The 19,830-nt window shown below is 39.6% G+C and overlaps 3 protein-coding genes across 3 annotated transcripts in view; 2 read left to right on the top strand and 1 right to left on the bottom strand.

Moving 5' to 3' along the window:
- Positions 1–3,907, top strand: part of LOC143148417 (uncharacterized) — a 42,805-nt gene extending 38,898 nt beyond the window's left edge. The window contains exons 4-12 of the mRNA XM_076314721.1: positions 193–832; positions 1,395–1,418; positions 1,530–1,616; positions 1,707–1,741; positions 1,874–1,883; positions 1,992–2,101; positions 2,399–2,439; positions 2,537–2,653; positions 3,149–3,907. Of these exons, the coding sequence (XP_076170836.1) occupies positions 195–832; positions 1,395–1,418; positions 1,530–1,616; positions 1,707–1,741; positions 1,874–1,883; positions 1,992–2,101; positions 2,399–2,439; positions 2,537–2,653; positions 3,149–3,793 (1,707 nt within the window). The 5' untranslated portion in view covers positions 193–194 and the 3' untranslated portion in view covers positions 3,794–3,907. The remainder of the gene's footprint in view (positions 1–192; positions 833–1,394; positions 1,419–1,529; positions 1,617–1,706; positions 1,742–1,873; positions 1,884–1,991; positions 2,102–2,398; positions 2,440–2,536; positions 2,654–3,148) is intronic.
- Positions 3,908–6,465: 2,558 nt separating this feature from the next.
- LOC143148767 (protein G12) lies at positions 6,466–7,577 on the top strand. Its single transcript, XM_076315435.1, has 2 exons — positions 6,466–6,671; positions 7,082–7,577. The coding sequence occupies exons 1-2, from the start codon at positions 6,466–6,468 to the stop codon at positions 7,575–7,577; spliced, it is 702 nt and encodes a 233-aa protein (XP_076171550.1).
- A 6,163-nt stretch (positions 7,578–13,740) lies between these two features.
- Positions 13,741–19,830, bottom strand: part of LOC143148416 (uncharacterized) — a 43,808-nt gene continuing 37,718 nt past the window's right edge. Inside the window, exons 4-19 of the mRNA XM_076314720.1 lie at positions 19,610–19,784; positions 19,518–19,554; positions 19,296–19,401; positions 19,173–19,252; positions 18,272–18,902; positions 18,119–18,146; positions 17,868–17,953; positions 17,251–17,347; positions 17,117–17,141; positions 16,885–17,035; positions 16,785–16,842; positions 16,607–16,689; positions 16,491–16,524; positions 16,416–16,420; positions 16,281–16,303; positions 13,741–15,045 (exon numbers count right to left, since the gene is read on the bottom strand). Coding sequence (XP_076170835.1) covers positions 13,741–15,045; positions 16,281–16,303; positions 16,416–16,420; positions 16,491–16,524; positions 16,607–16,689; positions 16,785–16,842; positions 16,885–17,035; positions 17,117–17,141; positions 17,251–17,347; positions 17,868–17,953; positions 18,119–18,146; positions 18,272–18,902; positions 19,173–19,252; positions 19,296–19,401; positions 19,518–19,554; positions 19,610–19,784 — 2,924 coding nt within the window. The remainder of the gene's footprint in view (positions 15,046–16,280; positions 16,304–16,415; positions 16,421–16,490; positions 16,525–16,606; positions 16,690–16,784; positions 16,843–16,884; positions 17,036–17,116; positions 17,142–17,250; positions 17,348–17,867; positions 17,954–18,118; positions 18,147–18,271; positions 18,903–19,172; positions 19,253–19,295; positions 19,402–19,517; positions 19,555–19,609; positions 19,785–19,830) is intronic.

Raw genomic sequence — 19,830 nt, 5'->3', positions numbered from 1 at the left:
ATATCTTCTACTTTTCTTTCTATTTTTCTCTTTCTTTCCTTATTCTATATTATTTTGTTGCAATCTTATCGCGTGACATTCAAAGTTAAAGTAATACTTTAATCTCCGGACGTTGAGTGCTTATTATCGTTCGACTCATAACTTTGTCGCCGTTGCATTAATTCTGCTACATCGCACTTTTCATTTCGTTAGAGATGAAATTCGCTTTGGTAGTATTGGCTGTTCTGGCCATAGCCAGTCCCCTGACTGCCTGGAAAATCCCAAGCGCAGGCTCGGGGGCTCTCGCCAAGGATCTGCAGCAACTACTGGACCTGATTCCGGAAGAAGAGGTGCTACGTCTTGTTAAACGATACCTCGTCCAGGACAAGGAATTCCAGACGGCCACAGAACTTGCACAAAGCGACGAATCGAAAGAGTTTCTAAAATTCGTGGAAGCATCTCCCAAATTCATAGAATTGATGACCTACATGCAGAACGCTGGCATTGATGTCTACTACCTGATGAACGTTCTAAACGAATTCCTTGGCCTCGAGCCTGTAGCATCTTTCGCTCAGTTCCGTGAGAGCACCGGAGGACTTCTCGGTTTCTTAAAAGAATTGACAGCCATAGTACCTCTGGAAAAGATGCAGACATTGTTCGTCGAAATGAGGAAGAATTCCCCTGTATTTAACAACTACGTCGAGGAACTAATATCTTCGAAGTACTGGGATTTCTACTATTCCATTCGCTCTAACGAACACCTGTTAAAACTAAATCAGGAAGCCGAAGAGGCTGGAATCGAAAGCCAACTCTTCGATAGATACTACATTTTATTCACTATGGGCGTACCCCTCCTTAACTATTGAATTCAATTTTTATAGATTGTTAAATTTCAATTGTACGCATTCCCAGTTTAAATGGAATCCACTTATCGTCAAGGAAATGGAATAAATATTAAATGGAACGCTGCATAATTAATATGACTTTCTTCTTCTTCGGTTCCTCCCTATTTTTCCGTTGGTTGTTACACGAACTTGAAAGTGAACCATTCCAACGATTATTGTAAACGATATCGTTCGATTTTCAATAAATTCTTCCAATGTATGAAATAACTGTTAATTTTGTTTACGAAGCATTGTTTAACACGGAAACCACTTTCGATGTAAATATGTACACGTGAACATTTTATATGAAATTTTAAGTAGAGATTTCTGATAATTTTTTAGTAGAAGTGAAGTGAATATTACGATAAAAAAAGAAAGGAAGGAAGAAAGAAATTCTACGTCAAATGGTTCCCTAATAAATAGACATATGCGTTTCGCACGGCAGTCAGTTAAATGCTCGCGTCGAGAGTTAAACGTTTTATGCAAATACAATTTCAATTGGAAACCAAATTGACAGTTGTATTGACGTAGTGTTGACAGATTGATAATCGTATTGTATTCCTGTAACAGTAAAATTGAAATAAAAACACTGCGATCGGAATAAAGACAAAAAAGTTAACGATGAAATATAATTGTGCAATATAAAACGCACATGTATCTTATAAGTCAGTTCTGTAGGTATATACAGAGCAGATTAAAAGAATATATTTTCCTGTTTCATTTTATATCTATCGAACGGCTTCCATTAATTTTGTACTGTCTTATTCTGTTTGATAAAAGTTCACAATGATTTCGTTATAATATTTTGTAACTTCTTCATTCGCACGTTACGTTTCATTTTAGGAAAGAGGAATCGTTACTAATCGTAATAAGGCAAAGTAAGTATAGTCATAACTATTCCTTTATATTATTTAATTACACTTTTTCTCGAATTATTTATTTACCCTTTATTATAAGCATATACAAATCGAGAGTAATTTATTACTCGTATATTCATACATAATGTGTAGTACGTAGTGTGTAAGTATCCGTTATACGATTGCATTTAGTATAGAGTTTGCTCGAAGAGGTATTAATGTTTAATAATGAATGATTTTATGCAAATATTTGCTTACTTTATCCTATAAGATATGAATGTCAAATTAAATCATTAATAAACATTAGAGTTATCAAAAATGTCGCAGGTGCTCTATTCTTAATCGCTTTTCTGAATATTATGCTTACTAAGTATGTTTTATGTACCATTATCAAAGGGTTTATTATTACGCACAAATAATACTAATAATAATAATTATAATAATAAGAAATAGAACCTATATCGTTAAAACGGTGTGCCAGTCGTGAAAGTGAAAGATTCTACTTAAAAGTATATAAAAAAATATTTTCTTCGTAAGTTTCGTTTTATGTCCTCCTTAAAGAATACACCATGGCAAATTACAACGCTCCAAATAACTTTCCTCGTTAAGATATCACCTACTTTGATACGATATGAATCAAGAATTATATCGGAAGATGATTACATTTTCCTTACCTAGACAATTCAATGTTCTGGAGCGACGTTAACATTCTGCCGGATGTGACATAATCAGCACTTCTTCATTTTATCAAAATGATAAAATTCTTTCATAATTTTATATAGAAAAATTGAATTAATCTTATCACGTTACTCTTGAACTAATGGTATTCATAGAGTACCAGTATATAAGCATATAAACCACAGCAAAACTGGATCTAGTGATACAACTCTTCGAGTAGTAAGTCTTGAAGGATCAAGAAGTAAAACCTCCAAGGTAAGTAGCTGCAAACATAATCTATTGCATTGGCACGAAATTCTATCAAACGACACTAGTGTGCAGAACAAATTAATCATTTTAGTAAAACGATCTTACACTCTTTCACAAAGCTATCATTACGTGCACCTTAAAATTTTGCTTGTTTATCGAAGTACGTAAATGTACGAGTATATATAGTTCAAGGAATCGGTTTGGTTCGAAAAGTAAGAACACTTCCAGGTATGCTTTCATTTGGAAGCCCGAAATATTCGATCTTTATCGCGTGACTATTTAATCGGCTTCGCTAGCTTCAACGTTTAAGCATTACTTGGGAAGAGGAAATTCATTTTCGGGTTTACGGGAATCTGGTATCACGAGTAGGGAGAACACAGTGTCGAGTAATTTCTTATGGGTCGTAGGCCTTACGAAGGCTGTTTAAGCCGTCCATTTAGGTAGTTAAATTTCTTTAGTCTTCTTTTCAGTATCGTTCATTGTTTCTTCATTTCTTTGCAGATGAAATTTGCCTTCGCGATATTGGCCGTTTTGGCTGTGGTCAGCCCCCTGATGGCTTTTAAATTGCCAAAATCAGGCTCAGGTGCTCTCGCCAAAGAAATCCAGTCGTTCCTAAACTTGATACCAGACAAGAAATTGACAAAACTCTTGAAAACATACTACGCCCAAGACGAGCAATTCCAGCTTCTCATGAAGCTCGTGGACACCGAAGATGCGAGAGACTATGTCGCCGAAATGGAAGCTGTTCCTGAAATGATTAAACTGTTGGATTATATACAGGAGGCTGGTGTTGACATCTACTCACTGGTAAACAAACTGAACTCGGCCCTTGAACTCGAATCCATTGTGCCTCCTGCTACCTACATGAAAATTACCGGTGGAATTTCTGGTTTCTTAGAAGACTTAATAGCCTTGGTACCCGTTAACAAAATTATAAAATTATACGAATACAAAATGAAGAAGTCCAAAGTGTTCAGTGACTATGTTAAAGAAATAACATCCCCTAAATACAATGCTATCTGGGATGCGTCGCAAAATAACGAACACTTGATAAAGTTCGCTGAGCAAGCTAAGGCTGCTAATATGAAGGGTGTGGACCAAGCGTACCTTATGTACATTGGAATCAATGCCTACCTTAAACGTTGAACGTTCCCTCTGTTATTTCTTCTTTAAATTTGGAACTGTAATTTCACTTACTACGATAGTTATTATGTAATTCGTTATATTGAATTAAAAAATGAAATACAATTAATAAATGCGTCTAATTCGATTTTCTTTACCTTCTAAAATTAAGAAAAAAACCAAACGAACTGGCTTTATGGTTGCTTTAAGGTTTAAGTTATTTAATTTTCGATTAATATGTCACAACTGCAAAGTGGTATCTGTTAGGTGTTGTTAGATTATTATCGGACAAGATACATGGCTATAAACAATTTAGACCGGCAAATGAGTCTGATTTTCCCAGAAGAGTGATGAATTCTTCGAATCGAGTCAAAATTATGGGATTCTTGGATCGTTCTTGTGGAGTAATCAACTTTCACTATTAGCCTGAAACTCGATAGAAGTTTCGTTACTATTAATTTCGTTCGTACGTAGTCTCGACAATATTACGGAGTATCTATCGGATAAACGATGTAAACAATGGCAAAGGTTTTGTTACTAATTTTATTACGACGAGTTTCGGTCAATTGCATGCATACTATTGTATGTATTCGAAAAATGTTCATTGTATCCGTTCGAATTATTTCGAGACAACAGGGACAAAAATTTACCTCCTTTTTCTACGTAACGAGAATATTGCAGTGCCATCGTAAATTGTAAAATGGTATTTCTGAATACTTGGACAGACGTCTACCAACAAGTATGATGTAACGAATATGATCTCTGTTTTATCAGATAACGGAACGTAATGGCTTCTGTTTCAGAGTCGACATTTTCATAACGTCAATTGATAAAATGACATAATTTACTTTTTCCAATCGTGATTACATGATTCATTTTCACAATATAATACTACGACATCAATTTCGATCAAATAAATGTTCAATAACATGAGCAAATAATTAGTTCCTTGATAGGTACCTTGCGACATTCACGAAGGAGTGTTTTCAAAATAAAGAGAGTATATTCAGAGTACACTTTTGTTAAAAAATTCTTCGACGTACTTAAAAAGGAAAATTAATATACGTAATACAAATGGTGTCGTGTAACGTACTAGAAATTTTCAAGTTAAAATAAATAAATTGTAGAAAATATATTTAAACGCACGATTACTCGTATTAAAGAAATAGAAAATATATATCAAATAGTTGAGAAGGAATGAAAATAATTTTGTAGATCTGCACATATGTATTATTATGTTAAATTCAATGCATAATATTCCCACGTGTGGAATATTGAGAACCCGAATCTAAAAGTAAACAATTCTTCTATAACTTGTGATCCGTAAAGAATATCAATTCAAAGTATTTGATATCCCTTGTGTAGGTACGCCCGTACATAGGTGTTTGCTCAAGAGTACACGTTACGAAAAAGCGTATCCGCGTGAGTCACCTGTCGAGGTAACATAACCGCTTTGTAGAAGTACAATTAATCGACCTTCGGAATTTCGAATGTATACAAACATGTTTGTTACCTATCTCGAGGAAAAGCGCTGTCACCGTATTCGTATCGTTGATAGATGCGAATATCTGTAAAGAATGTCACCTTATCGAAGGAAGTTGTCTCTCGTTTAACATCAGTCGCAATCTTTCGAGTGCGATCGAATATCGGCAGTCACGTCACAATCTCGTTTCCCTTTTTTCCATAATGCGATCTAATCCGAATATCGTGTCGTATCGTGCACGTACTACTTATGTATTATACAATGCGTACGATAGAGTAATCTATTGATTATCGGTGGATTGGACACTCTAAGATGTCAACGTCGCAATTGGAAAATTTTTTAGGGAATTTGTGAAACATCACCGCGATAGTATTGCTCCGTGCGTTTCGCAAATTCTTTCGACCGATTCAATGTTGAAATTTGATTGGACAAAAAGTTGACCGGGTATCATTTTACACGTACGGAAGCACGTGACGGTGAATCATTCTATCGGACGAGTGGAATATTCTTCGCGATTGCACCTTTGAAACTCCGTTTGCGTGAAAATTATACAGCGCGTGTATCACTTCTCGTTTTTTGTTTCTCGTTTCGCGACAAATGTGAACGTAGCAAAGTTTGCCCCGGTATTTGTCACATTGCGTCGACTTCGCGTCCGTGGTGAAAATAAAGAAAAAAAAAAAAGAAAAAGAAAATGTCACGCGGCGCCTGCGTAGTAAATTCCACAATAGTCTAGACCGTTAAATCCTCCAGATACAGCGAATTTAAATTTCTCACGACGACAGGTTCACCGTAACACCGCAAGCCCGTTGTAACGCGTCACAGAGGGAAACCTCGACAAAGAAGAGAGTTCCCTCTCGTCTGCCATAACCTGCTCCCGGGGCTTCGTTAAAGATGACATAAAACGTAGCTCGCAAAGGAAATGTTTATCAACGCGCGATGGCCCGGCGAATCTGCTTCGCTACATTAAGCGGCATCCTCCGCTTTTCTGCGATCCAAGTACGAAAACTTTTATCATACCAAGTCACTCGGCTTTTGTTACCCGAGCCCCTTCGTTTGCAACTGAAACTCATTTATCCGTTTTCCGTTCGCGTTCCACGAGTTCAGCTGGATAACAATTGATCGAGCACATGGACGAAATCGTACGATCACCGTGATGCCGCATTGAACCCCGGTTACTACCACCCGTCCGCCTAAGGAATCAAAATCGAAAGCAATGAATCCCCAAATCGTGTTCGTGAGCGCGGTGGCCACAGCCTCGGTGGCTCTCGTCGGATTTCTGGCCTATCGCGTCGCTCGTCGGACCCACAATCCGGATTTCGCCGATCAGTCCCCTTTGAAAGACAACAGCTCCCTGGAGGAAGATCTAAAAGACATCCTGGCATTCGTTCCTCCGGATGAGGTGCAGGAGATCTTTGACAGGTGCTTTCGTTACGTTCGCGAGTTTTTGTTCGTGTATCCGCTGATCGATTTCGTGTTACGCGAACGAAGATTTTAACGAAAGTGTGTTGCTCTTTTCGTTGTCCAGGTTCGCGACAAGCGATTCTTGTCTAAATGCGTACAGCGAAAATTGTCGCAACAATAATAATACTACGTCTTTAGTGTAGCAAGATTTCATACATTACCGAGCGAAGGAAAGAAAGTATAATTAATAACGTTGGTTACTAAAGTTAGCCTTGAATTGGGCATTTGCCAAGGCAGGCGAAACGATGCAGCTGCCTTATCGAAGACTGCTTTATTCGTTTGGTTCGCGTCATGAACCCGATAGAGATGCAGGAGCCTCGACGCTATTTATTGGATCCGTAAGGGCATGTAATGTTTGTGGTCGACAGGTACATGAAGTACGACACTCAGATCGGGGACACCGTCAGGTTCATCAACGATCAGAAGAGATTCCTCGTGAGAGAGGCTCAGAACATCCCGGAGATGAAACACGTGATCGATTGTTTGCGACAGATGGGCTTAAACGTCGATCAGTGGCAAAACAAGATACACACCTTCTGGAAGACGTCGGCCAGATTCGTCAGATACGATTCGAACCTGGCTATGGGCGGTCTGACCATGATGATCGACGACATTCTGCAAACCATCCCTCTGGACGAACTCGACGAGTTGTTGCGGCAGAAATATAAATACTCCAGGAGCTTTCGTAGATTTTTGCAATTGCTCACCTCCAAGGACTTCGGGAATCTGTGTATCGCGCTCGAGGAGAACAACGTGTTTCATCATCATTATTTCTGGGCGAAAGAAAGCGGACTGGAGATCACGTTCGCGATCGAGCTCTTGAAGGATCTCTACGGTTATCTCACGCAATCTTTGGTCACGTAGAAATCCACCGTTCCATTGTCCACGACGAATGTATAATAACTGGCAAGCAATAAACTGCACCGGATGGTAATCTTTATCGTTTCTTCTATTTATTGTAATCCCTAGAATTGTGCGCCGTTACGTACTCGAAACGATCGAAGTGAGAGTTTCCTCCGTGATCCTTGATAAAATCGATTATGGGCGAGATCGCGACGCGATATCGTTGTCAAGATTTTGTATCGGTTAGGTCTGGTTAGTTCCGTGGAACGCAACGTGTACCAAGATCGTGGAAGAGGAATAGTACCGAGATATTTACGGCGATATGAGGTTACACTTCAAAGATTACAAAGATTACTACAAAATAATAATAATATCGATACATTATTATTTTTATTACATATTACTATTTAAATAATATTAATTAGTTTCTCCGAGATTAGATTATTAGGTTTTACAGTAGTGCTTTGCTACATCTGGCTTCGTTCGCACTTTCTATCTTTCCTGTATCGTACTACTACAATTATCTAAAGTACCATGAATCGTTACAATTACTTCCATTTTCTATTATGTGTCACTTTCCTACTCACCGTTTATAATTAAAACTTTATTTATTATTTAGTCTAAACGAAGTAACTACGGTTCCAATACTAATGTACTATTGTTACTTTCTTTTATCGTATGTATTACGTATAAATATGAATGGATAAGTAAACGTTGTAGAAAATGTATTAAATACTAATAAGGAGTATTTATAATAATGACAATGGTAACGATTATAATGAATATCATTAACGAAACGTTCTATAAGGAATGGAAAACTTTGTACGACGACCACGATATCGCAAAACGTTTCGAATACATATTTTCCTACAAAGAAACGAGGCGGTGGGAGTTGGGTACAGGGTGGAGGTTATAGTTTCTGGAACTTTTCCCCCTAATCGAATCGATTCTTCGGTTTGCTAGATTTTAGATTCGGAAGAAAAGATATATCCTCCGATCGTATCTCGTTAGATACACTTGTAACTGTCATTAATACGTAGAAGATTGGAAGACTCTCGTTCTTAACTAACTTATCGGATAATGGTAAATATTTGTATACATTATAAATTTTAAACACCGATTAACATCATTTGCACGAATTGCTCATCACCCTGATAATCTTCACCGATTGTTAAGAAAAATTCCTTAGCGGCGCGTCATCGTGAGCATGTGCAGGTGGCTAGGCTTACGTACGAAAAGGAAAATTTTTCGATATCAAACATTCGATAGATCGTTAATAGTGGTAAAACACAGACAATATCATCGGTCGTATAGGATACTATTGAGAAACGTTATATTGAAATTTTTCATAAAAAAGAAAACGTTAATGGAAAATATTTTCCGTCGAAGCATTCGGTTTGTCGTTGCATAAATTTGTTTATCAAATTAATAACTGGTTTCAATACTCGAATACACAATTTTCAAAGTGTGCTACTAACTGTATCACAAATTGAAAGAATTTATCGACGGTAGCCATTTTCTCAAGATACAGTTCATTCAGCTCGTGCATGTGCATACTTTCCGCAGATTCTTTCACGTAAGCAACGTTCCCATCGGAAATCTGACGGTCTACATCCAACGATACGAAAGTCTCGATGTCGAGGACATTCTTCGGTTCAGCGAGCATTTTCTATCGATTTATCGAATCTTCGAATTAAGAATTATTCTTAAACTTTACGATTAACGCTTTCTCTTCTTTGGCCAGCAGAACGTTCACGAGTCGAAACTCCTTGTCTTGCGTCCAGTACGCATTAGTGAGCTCCGTTAGCTCGTCAAGTGGTATTAGGTCCACAAATTCCTGTAATTCCCAGGCGAGATCACCCGAGCCTCTGCTCAGGATTTCCCAGGTGTCGAGGAGACTGGGCATGGCCAATAATGTCACAACGTATTTCATCTGGAAAGAAGTTGGAAGTCAGTGAATAGTAAAAGTTTCAGTAAGAGTTTGTGGGAGCGACCAACACTGTGGTACTCTCCTCGCAAAATGTAAGATCATGACACAGCGCTATTCGTTTCGTCGATGTAACTTCATCTTCGTCGCAGTTGCTTTACCAATGTGATACAAATATGTACCAGAGCAGGGACTGTTCGAATAATTTAATATTCGCGTATATTATAGACACTCGAATGCCACGAAATTTTGTACAATATTTTATATTAAAACACAAAAACCTTACACGTAACCCTAGCTATGAATCGATGCTGTGTCGCAAATCTACCCCGACCTACTTCCATTCGATGTTTCGCAACGTTAGTTTTCTCGGAATTGTTTTTTCTTGCGCTACGCGTTTACTTGAAAATTACGAATTGCGACTATTTAACCACAGCTCGGTCGTCTTTGTCGAATCAGAATTATCAACGCAATAATCGCAGATCGTGAATCTTGCGATAGATATTGGAGTGGCACCTTCTGTGCGAGGAATGACGAATTATCGTCCAAAAAACTTGCGACTATTGTTCGACAAATGATGTATCTAAGCGTCGCAATTTTGTACAATTTTACAATATCGTGTATACAGAAATCGAATTTAATCTTACTCCGTAATCTTCAAATCTTTCACAAATTTGAACAGTATAAATCGTATAAAAGTGAATTGATCAACGCTATAGAAGTTTAGTAAATTTATACATTTTCATTTACTTTACAGACTTTTTTCTTCATTTTAAAAGTTGAGCATAATTGAGCAAAATAAAAAAAACTCACACGTTGAAGTATTGATAATTCAACGACTGTGCATTTACTCGAATATCTAGGCGCTACGTAGGTATAGTAGAGCGTCGATTATCACAAGAAGAAGAAAGACGTTTATCGAACGCACACCGATAAATCGGTAACAACGTTTCCGTTCGATTGTTCGAACGAAACTTTCCTATCTTGAATACGAGGATTTCTGATTACACCTTCGAATAATTGGAGTACGAATAACAAGTGTTTCATCGTGGAACGTCGCTAATCAAATACAGTAAGAGTTTACTGGTACGAGAATATTAAGAAAATATTTTAACGATTCAAATATTCAAGTAATATTAACCGAATATTTGTTATCACGATACAGAATTTCTACTTAGGAATCGAAGACAAGGAAGAACTTGCAAGAATGAGTGCTGATCAAAGACTACCCGACGACGAATGCGGAGAATACTGTCGTAAATCTAATCAAGGTTGACTGTCATCTAACTTTTGTTTTTACACGAGAGAATTAATTAACTACGTTGGAAAAATTTCTCTTGAACAAATGTTGGCATCTCATCGGATACAGTTTTTGAAGGTAATATTGAAACGAACGAGGATGGTGAAAATTTATACGTAAGAAGTTTGAAAGTGTTCGCGATAGGAGTACTGCTTACGATAACGTTATCGTTCACTTAATACAAGCAATTCGCAATGTATAATATAATATTTCGCTGTAAGTGAAAATCACAATTGCAAATTGTATTCTGGAAAAATTGACATAGAATCGAGAGGCTCTATTTGGAAGAGTATAAATTGCCCTGGTATTATAAGCACAATATGTGGCATCCTTGAATATACATCATTTAATATTACTGTTCATTTTACTCTTTGTTATTCGATGATATTGTTCCGCATTCAAAAGTAAATACCGTATAATTAACACTTGATTTGGTAATGTAATACAGAAAGTAATGCGATATTCTCAAAGTTTATGAAACTCGTATTACAATATAATTTTGTTAGTAACGGACAATTCTTGTCGTCCAGAAAACGCTATGTCTAACGTTTAAAACCGACAATAAATATTTACATTATTTATTTACATTTTATTCGGTAATGTTAGGAATTTACTGTATATTTTCTCACTTTCATCGTTGATAACTTTTAAGGATAAAATTATCGATATTTTATCGATAAATTGTATCGAGAATTATCGATACGATATCGATAAATTGCACAAAGTTTATCGATATTTTACAATTAATAATTATCGATAAATTGTATTAAAAATTATCGGTATCTTATCGATAAATTGTATCGAAAATTATCGATATCTTACCGATAAATTCAATCGAAAATTATCGATATCTTATCGCTAAATTGCATTGAGAATTATCGACAAATATTATCGATAATCGTTAACGGCGTATACTATATAGTAGGTATTGCAGTAGAACCGACACGATACAACACATTCGAACAGTTTGTGTCTCACGAACTGAAGTATCAACAATTTCAAAAGTCAATCGTTTTACAGCGCACTCTACGTTACAACATAACGAATGTGAGAACACCATCTTCGATTTAACTATAGAAGCTGGTAAGAACGGTAAACTTATTTCTTCGAACTTGTTTATTTCAAATCATACCGCCACGGTACGATCTTAGGGTAACATTTTGATAACGAGAGATCCAGAATACAATGTTTGGGGATGTACGATAGGTATGGTATTAAATAACTGACGCAAAGCGAGTCAAGATAGTGTGAATAGTTCGGCGGACGGAAAGGATCTGCCTTAGTTCTTTATTGTACGGGCCACCTCTGCTTACTGCCCTTCGACCGCCACCCTGCTGTCCTCGAAGACGATTTCCACGATCGCCTTCCTTCGGACAGCGGTAACTCATTCTTTCAAGTGCAGGCCTCCGCCAGCAACGATAAGCTAGTTTAACTATTTATATTACTCGGCGCCAAGTCCTCCGCGCGACGGTCGCGCGTCAAATTACACTTTCGACGTCTAGCTATTCGTTGCCGAAACTATGCGGAGAGGTCCGCTACAAATGTATCGTCGGAAGAGGAATTAGAAATCTTCCCTCTCTTACAGAAGTATCCTTACATCGTCACGATCCGTTACGCACATATTTACGTTCGGAATATGTTTACGCGACGATGTAGGGGTGTTCCTTACGCGTTTCAAGGTTTCGTTTTTCGCATCAACGCGTCACGCGTTACGAATCGGACGTGGTTCGCGAAACCCGATCAATTTGAACCTCTGTCGGGCAACGAGGCTTCGTTAACGCGCCGAAAATTTCACCGATGAAACGAGAAAGCAAAAGGGCACCGCGTGCGCCGAATGGCCGACAGTACTCGTAGCCGTTCGATAAATAAAAGAGGACGACGCTCAAGCACGTGGCGCTAACTTTTAAAAGGAAAGTAAGGGGTTGTCTTAACCGACGCGTTCTTCGTTGCTACGAGGGTGAGTTCGCGCAGGGCAAGTCTGTGGGAGAAAAACGAACAAGAGGAGGAAACTGGCTGCTGGTGGTGCTGCTGGTGCTGCAGCACTGTTCTAATTAAAATTGTTACAGTTTAATAAGCCTCGGAACTCACTATTGGCGCGTCGTAATGGAAAGTCATAAGAAGAGCGGTGCAGAGGGGAGGTAAACGGGACGTGGATACGCGGATCCAGGAATCCCGGATAAACGAGAGGCGAATGATCGAGCGAAACGGAAAATCCCGGTGAGAAATGTTCAGAGGGGGACAAGAAAAATCGACGAGGGTGAGTAACGGGGGATAAGGGTAATGACGATGGAAGGGACGAGGAGGGGGTTTCGAGGACGAGTAAAGGCAAGATTGTGGAAGCGAGAAGCTGGAACAGGTAGCTGCGAGAAGGCCGTGGAACGAGGAGACGAAAAAAAGAAACAAAGACCAAGGAGAAGACGAGAATCGAGAACAAAGCGGTACAGCTTTGAGACGCGACTGGGAAATCGTCGTTGCAATCTTTAAACTTTTCCACTCAATATGGAGCGCACCACCACCTCTCTCTCTCTCTCTCTCTCTCTTCAATCTATCGTTCGAATCAAATACTACGTTCTCGCTATGCCGAGCTTATAATTCCTCGAGTTTCCTTCTCCGTCGAATTTGACGAACGATTAAATCAATACGCCAGTTAACATTGAGTAAAGATTGGTCTTTTCGGTTCAATTTGTACGAAAGGAACCTAAAACTACGGGTCGAACGAATCGTCTGTACGGTAAATAAACTATGCTTGTTTCGGTTGTGTTCTACATCCTTTTTCGTTCGAACGGTGTATATTGCGGGAAAGAAATGAAAATCGACAAAACGATACTTCTTGTTTGCACCTTTATTGGTAAGTCCAATTTTACATATCGGAGAAAGAATCAACTTGTCGTCGCAACAAGTGGAGGAAATGTAATGGAACGGTGTTGGGACAGTCGAGAGTTGAACGAAAGTTGTGTTTAAAATAGTGGGGGTACGGGAGGGAAGTCAATGTTGAATACCTTTTTGAAGAGGTGTTTAACTGGTTCCACGTCTATACCAGCAGCGAGCGCTTTTCGTCTCATTTCCAAAAAGACCGGCGCCTTGTATATCGTGGAGACGATTTTATTGTACTCCGGGTCGCGGAGTCTCTGGATAAAGTTCCTGAAAGCTGGCGAACTCTGCATCTTTTCGTTGTACAGAGCCTTGAACTTGTCCACTGGAATTACTGCGATGACGTCGTTAACCAGACCCTTCACGCCTCCGCGATTCACGAAGGTAGTCGGGAACGAATCATAATTGTCTACCTTGGGTGGCACGTAGTCCTCCATACCGAACAGCTTGTGCACTTTCTCCAGAAAGTTGAAGATGTCCAGACCGGAGTGGTACAGGTACAATACGAGGTCCTGGTACTCCTTCAAAGCCTCGACTTGGCGCACCAACGCGTGGAACTCCTCGCTGTACATGTACTTCATCGCCGTCTGCACCTGGTCGTCGTCCAAGTACCTGGAAACCACTTGCATAACCTTCTTCATGTCGATAAGGTTCTTGAAATCCTGGATGTCCTTGGTGAGCGGGGTGGTATTATCGAGTGTCTCGGAGAACGCCAAGTGTTTCGATAAATCCGGGAACTCGATACCCAAAACGGTGAAGATAATGTCCTCGATCAGAGCCACGTCGACTCTTCTGTCGGCGATCATTTTACGGAAATGGAGGTAACGTTCGTTCTTGTACAAGGTGTCGATGAAACGCTGATGACCCGGGGATTTCAGTTGCTTCACGAAGTCACGGAAAGCCGGGGAGGTCCTCATCTTGAACACGTAGCCGTGAATGAAGAGATCGTAGTCGACGTGCGACTTGACATCGTCGAAGTAACCCTTCAGTCCACCGGTAATTGAAACGTCAATTGCGGTGTTTCGGTCAATACCGAACAAAGGTTTGAAGGGAGGAATGTTCACGAGTTTGTTCAGTTTGTTCAGCGAGTTGTACACGTTCACGCCTTTATCCTGGAGGTACTTAGCGAACGTGTGAAACTCGGGGATAGCTTCGATCTCTTTCATCAACTCCTTGAAGTCGTTTGTCTCCATGTATCGCAGAAGCATCTGGAACTCGGAGTCCCGTGCGGCGTACATTATCGTGAGTACTTTCACGTCATTCATAGGGATCATATCCATGAAGTACTGGATGTCTTCGTAGAGAGGTCCCGAGCCGAACTGTGGGACCTTGTGACAGTTGACGGTTGCCAACGCAACCAGGGACGTAAGCGCTACCAGGCAGAATTTCATCTGAAAAAGATCGGTGGGAAATTAGATTGAAAACGAGTCGATCGGTGCCGATAGTATCTAAGGCAGCTAACAATAACGCCTTTGTAACGCAAAGCAGAAACATACAACTGTGAGCAATCAACGTGGAGAAGTAAAGAGAGCCACGATGAAGCTTTCATCTGCAGGAGTAAAGTCTCGGGAATTATTCTTGTTCGGACTCTTGCTCTTTCACTCTTACTTGTGCTCTCGAGTTGGTTTTATTACATTTGAAGCAGAGCAAGTAAAGGAACGTATAGCCCGACGAAGCGATAACGAGGTCTTAGGCCGGACTAGCTCGGTGGGCTAGACAAGGATGGAAACTTTCGTTAGGAAAGGGACGATAGAAGCTTTCGCGAGTCAGTGCAGTGATTTCAGCTCACAGGCAACCGAGGAGTCACAGTTGTGGCTTAAGTGACGTCATAGTTGTGGGCTGAGTGACGTTACAGTTGTGAGCTAAGCGACATCGCAGTGAGACGAGTGAGAAGTGACACCTGCTTGAAGAAAAAACTAGTGGGAAGTGGGTGAATACGAGTGAACGGAAAATCCCGATAGTGGGGTGTAGCAGCACGTGAAAACGAATCCAGGAAATTTGAAAGACAAAAATGGAAAGAAGAGATTGCTGCAGGAGTTGATGGCATGAAATTCAAAGTTGAGGTGTATTGTATCGCGTAGATAGGAGGGTTTGCCGTAGCAGGAGAACTTTGTGCAATAGAAAAGAGACAATTCGCGAATCTTCGAGTGATCCGATTCGAGCTTGGATATTACAGGGAAGGTATGCGCAGGGTCGAATATTTTAAGCGGTTGCGCACCTAGATACCTTTCGTATTCATAAAGGTCTAACACGGTTTACTTAGTCCTTCGCGTTTGGAGCACGAATGGATTTCTTCGACGTAAAATGAATTTATCGAGAATTAAGACTCGAGATCTCGATCAGCCGTAGACAGAAGTAGATTTGTAGTTTTATTTCTGTGTTCCGAAATCGAGTGCCAAAAATGAGAAGACGTCGGAATCCTCGGGCCGAGAGACCGAAGTCACGGTATTGGAGATATTTTCACTCGAGTAGTCCGATACACGTGATATTTTCGACGTTAAGTTCTTTGACTCGCGGTATTCACAATTAATACTCGGGCTGACAGAACTCGATACGAAGAAACGAGCGAACAGTCACAAGAGGTGAGTGCGAATAAAATAATTTCATGTGTGGAACACGAACTTACCTTGACAGCTTCAAGGAACGATACTACTGGTCACCAATATGGCTTTCGCCCGTTTTATATATTCATCGGGTCTAAAAAAAAAACAGGTGGCGTGATTTATCGATGTAAAATGAAGATAAGATTTGAAACACGCACCTGTCCTAGAAAATGGCAGAGATTAATCAGTACTTCGCTGATGGCGATTATCAATGGTCACATAATGATTTCTACAAAATTTTAAGTATATAGATCGAGTTGTCCTTATCTTGATTGTTTCATCGTTAAATTATACAATTAGATGTCATTATCGAGAGACGAAGCGATAGGGCTTCCTATCGACGATCTACCCTGTATGTAACGATTAAATGTTTCCAAATTTAGACAGTCGTGCCATTGAAATCGAAGAATTGTACTCGAAGCGCAACGAGCACTTGGCAACGAGCACAGGTTTTTATTAGTGCGTAAAGCAAATGAAAAAGGAAATTTCAAATTCAAAAGGATTCGTGTTGCGACTTATAAACTGACTTATCGTCGTCCATATCTTTTACATAAACCGGAAGAGTTGTACGTCGAAACTGGAACACTGCCAAATGTGGTTATTATGTTACAGAAATTGTAACAATACCGAGGGTGATGTATACGGGAATGTTAATCTGAAAAATAATGCGCGCATCGAATCGCAGAAAAATACGATCTTTTTTTATTTTCCATAAAAAATCGACCCAATGGAATCCAATTGCAAGTTTGCTTTTACACGTATTAACTATTTTTTCTTTCTATGGTACTCGCATATGAGGATGAACGATAAAAAAGAATAACATTCCGACATGTTTTCCCGTTTACTCTCGATAACCGACATTTCTCCAATGTTTACTACACATACTATACAAAACAACGTAGAAGAAAAAATCCGTCGTAATTATGCAATGGCGGCGAGTGTATATGGGGAAACCAGCATGGAATACGGATGAAAGAAAAGAAAGAATTGTACGTTTGACTTTCAAGTGCAAGACAATTATTTTTAGGCTTTAATTCGTTTGGTACGAACCACAGAAACATGCACATATTTATATATATATGTGCAGTACCTAGTGTAAATATTTTTGGATAAATTTACCAAAAATGTTATCATTTTTTCAAAATCATGTGTAGTTAACATGAATTTCATTGTTACTCCAACTTTTTTACCATCCGACTTTTTAATATATATCTACTTTTGACTCAATATTTCGAGGTTACATTTGTACTGATAACTATAACGATTCAATGGTTCAAAGTATAGTCACGCCGGTGAATTAAGTCAGGGTTGACCTAAAAAAAACAAATCAATTTTATCCGATAACAAATAGCGATAGTCTCGACACATTGAATCACTTGGAACATACACACATACGAACTGCTTCGAATATCAATCGAAATCAAAAGTTCTCGAGAGTTTTGAAACACATTGAAAGCTTCGACAGTCGAAACAAAATTAACCTTTGTTTATATATAACTATTGTTTATATAGATATATAAAATAACAAAATCTGATTCAAATTTTTGCCGTGTATTTTTTTTCATTCATTGCGAGGTAAACGCATCTTATTCCGACGATGACCCAATCACATCTTACTTTAATCCTCGATCGGATCCGAGTCATTTTGATCCGTCGGTTTTGCGATGTAATAAACATTATAGGCGTGTATATTTTGCTACAGAGAAAAACTTGTGCGCGTAGCATTGGTATTTCTTAGCAGGGCGAAATGGTTAATCTAATCGTTTCGAATAGTACTTAAAAGTTAACCGTAATCTTACACAACGAGACCGGTCTATCTACGGACCCGATCTACAGAGAGGACAACTAATTTTGCAACAACCCAATGAAAATGCCAATTTTTTTATTAACTGTACATACAAACGGGAATATCGAGCGATTGAGTTTTCAAAAATTTGTACGTTTCTTGCACGAGGATTGTAATATTATATTTTCCACAGCCACCAGAATCATTTTGGGGGAATGATCTTGATGCCGAAGAATCTCTCGAGAAACTCCTTGATGTCCTCGACCTTAATGCCAGCCCTTTCGGCCTTGGTCAGGAGACCGTTGAAATTCGGATTGCCTAGGATAGCGTCGGCGATCTTCTGGGTCGAGGGCCACCTCATACGGGCAATGAAGTCGGAAAATACCTTGGAGTGAGCCATCTTGTAGGTGTACAGGTCCCTTATCGCCTGCTTGGGGTAGATGTCCTCGATTTCGTTTAGGAAACCACGAATTCCAGCTGTGGGCTTCAAGTTCGCGAACACTTCTGGGACCTTTAGTCTTGGAAGGCCGAGGTAATCGTTCCCAATGTTCACCAGAAGGTAGATGTCCAGGCCAGCCTTTTGTATGTAGTTGAGCAGATCGAGAACCTCGGGGAGAGCCTCGATATCACTGATCAAGTTCCGGAATTCCGGCGAATGCATGTAATCCAGAAGTTGTTGGAACTCGGCATCGTTGCCCGAATAACGGAAAAAGATCGACAGCATTTGATCCAGGGGCAACAGGTTCACGAAATCCTGAGCTTCATCGGCGAGGGCCCCCGTGCCTGTACGGGGTACCTTCCAGGCGTTCAGCGGGCTGAACACAGCCGCAACGATCAAAACTGCCAAAGCGAACTTCATCTGCGAACGTACGTGATGTTCAAGTTACGATTTTTAACGAAGCGGTGATAAGGGTTTATTCCCCCTTAAAGTGTCACTCGGTAAAGCGTGTGCGTTTCGTTACTCACCGTGTAGTCCTCCCAATTGAACTCGATTAAATGCTAACTTTTACAATCGACCAGCTCCGTTTATATATGCTTTTCCTGCCGGTTCACTATTCGTTACGATAAGATTAATTCGGAGTATATTAGATATCGTAGGATATATCTGTTCTTAATGCTCTCACTCTACTCGGTATATTAATATTGGCCACGGATTGAGGCTAAACACGTAATTATTAAATTGGATATCTTGATTGTTATCGATAAATTCTACAGGTGTTATTAATAACAAGCGTATCGAATATCGATGTACGGACGGTTAATAAAGTACGGAGAGATCGGTTGATGACGTAATCGAAATTTGTCGGTACAGTATTCTCTTTTAGATTGTCGCGAGCTCGGAACTGGTCCGAGACAACCTACGAGGGCGATAGTATTCGTAGCTGCAAAATTGATCTCTCAAAGAAATTGCGTATCGTATCGGGCCAGACGTTTCAATTGGCTTTCGAACGGCCCGAGACTGAGAAACAATTACTCGACACTGTTCACATTCCTCTTGGACAACTATGTTCCTTTCCACAGAAGAATTTTCTCTTCAGTTTCTGATTGTAGATAAATTCTGATCACCTATCTTGCACCGTACCGTGGTCACGTCGCCTCACGGAATTGTTTCCCGAGACCAGAACTAAAGTATTTCGATGCGATACGACAGTTTGCAAGGAATCCCCCAATTTGAGTTCCGAATTTAATTCTCGGTGTAAATAGGACTCACAGAACGCGAAACTTTGATATTCTTCCAAAGCTTGGCGCGTAAAAATCGGTGAAATTTCGGAACAAGACTCGATTTA

Source organism: Ptiloglossa arizonensis, chromosome 6 (genome assembly GCF_051014685.1).
Source record: "Ptiloglossa arizonensis isolate GNS036 chromosome 6, iyPtiAriz1_principal, whole genome shotgun sequence".
Lineage (NCBI taxonomy): Eukaryota > Metazoa > Arthropoda > Insecta > Hymenoptera > Colletidae > Ptiloglossa > Ptiloglossa arizonensis.
Note: the sequence above shows the minus strand (reverse complement) of the source record. Positions and strands in the feature narration are given on the sequence as shown.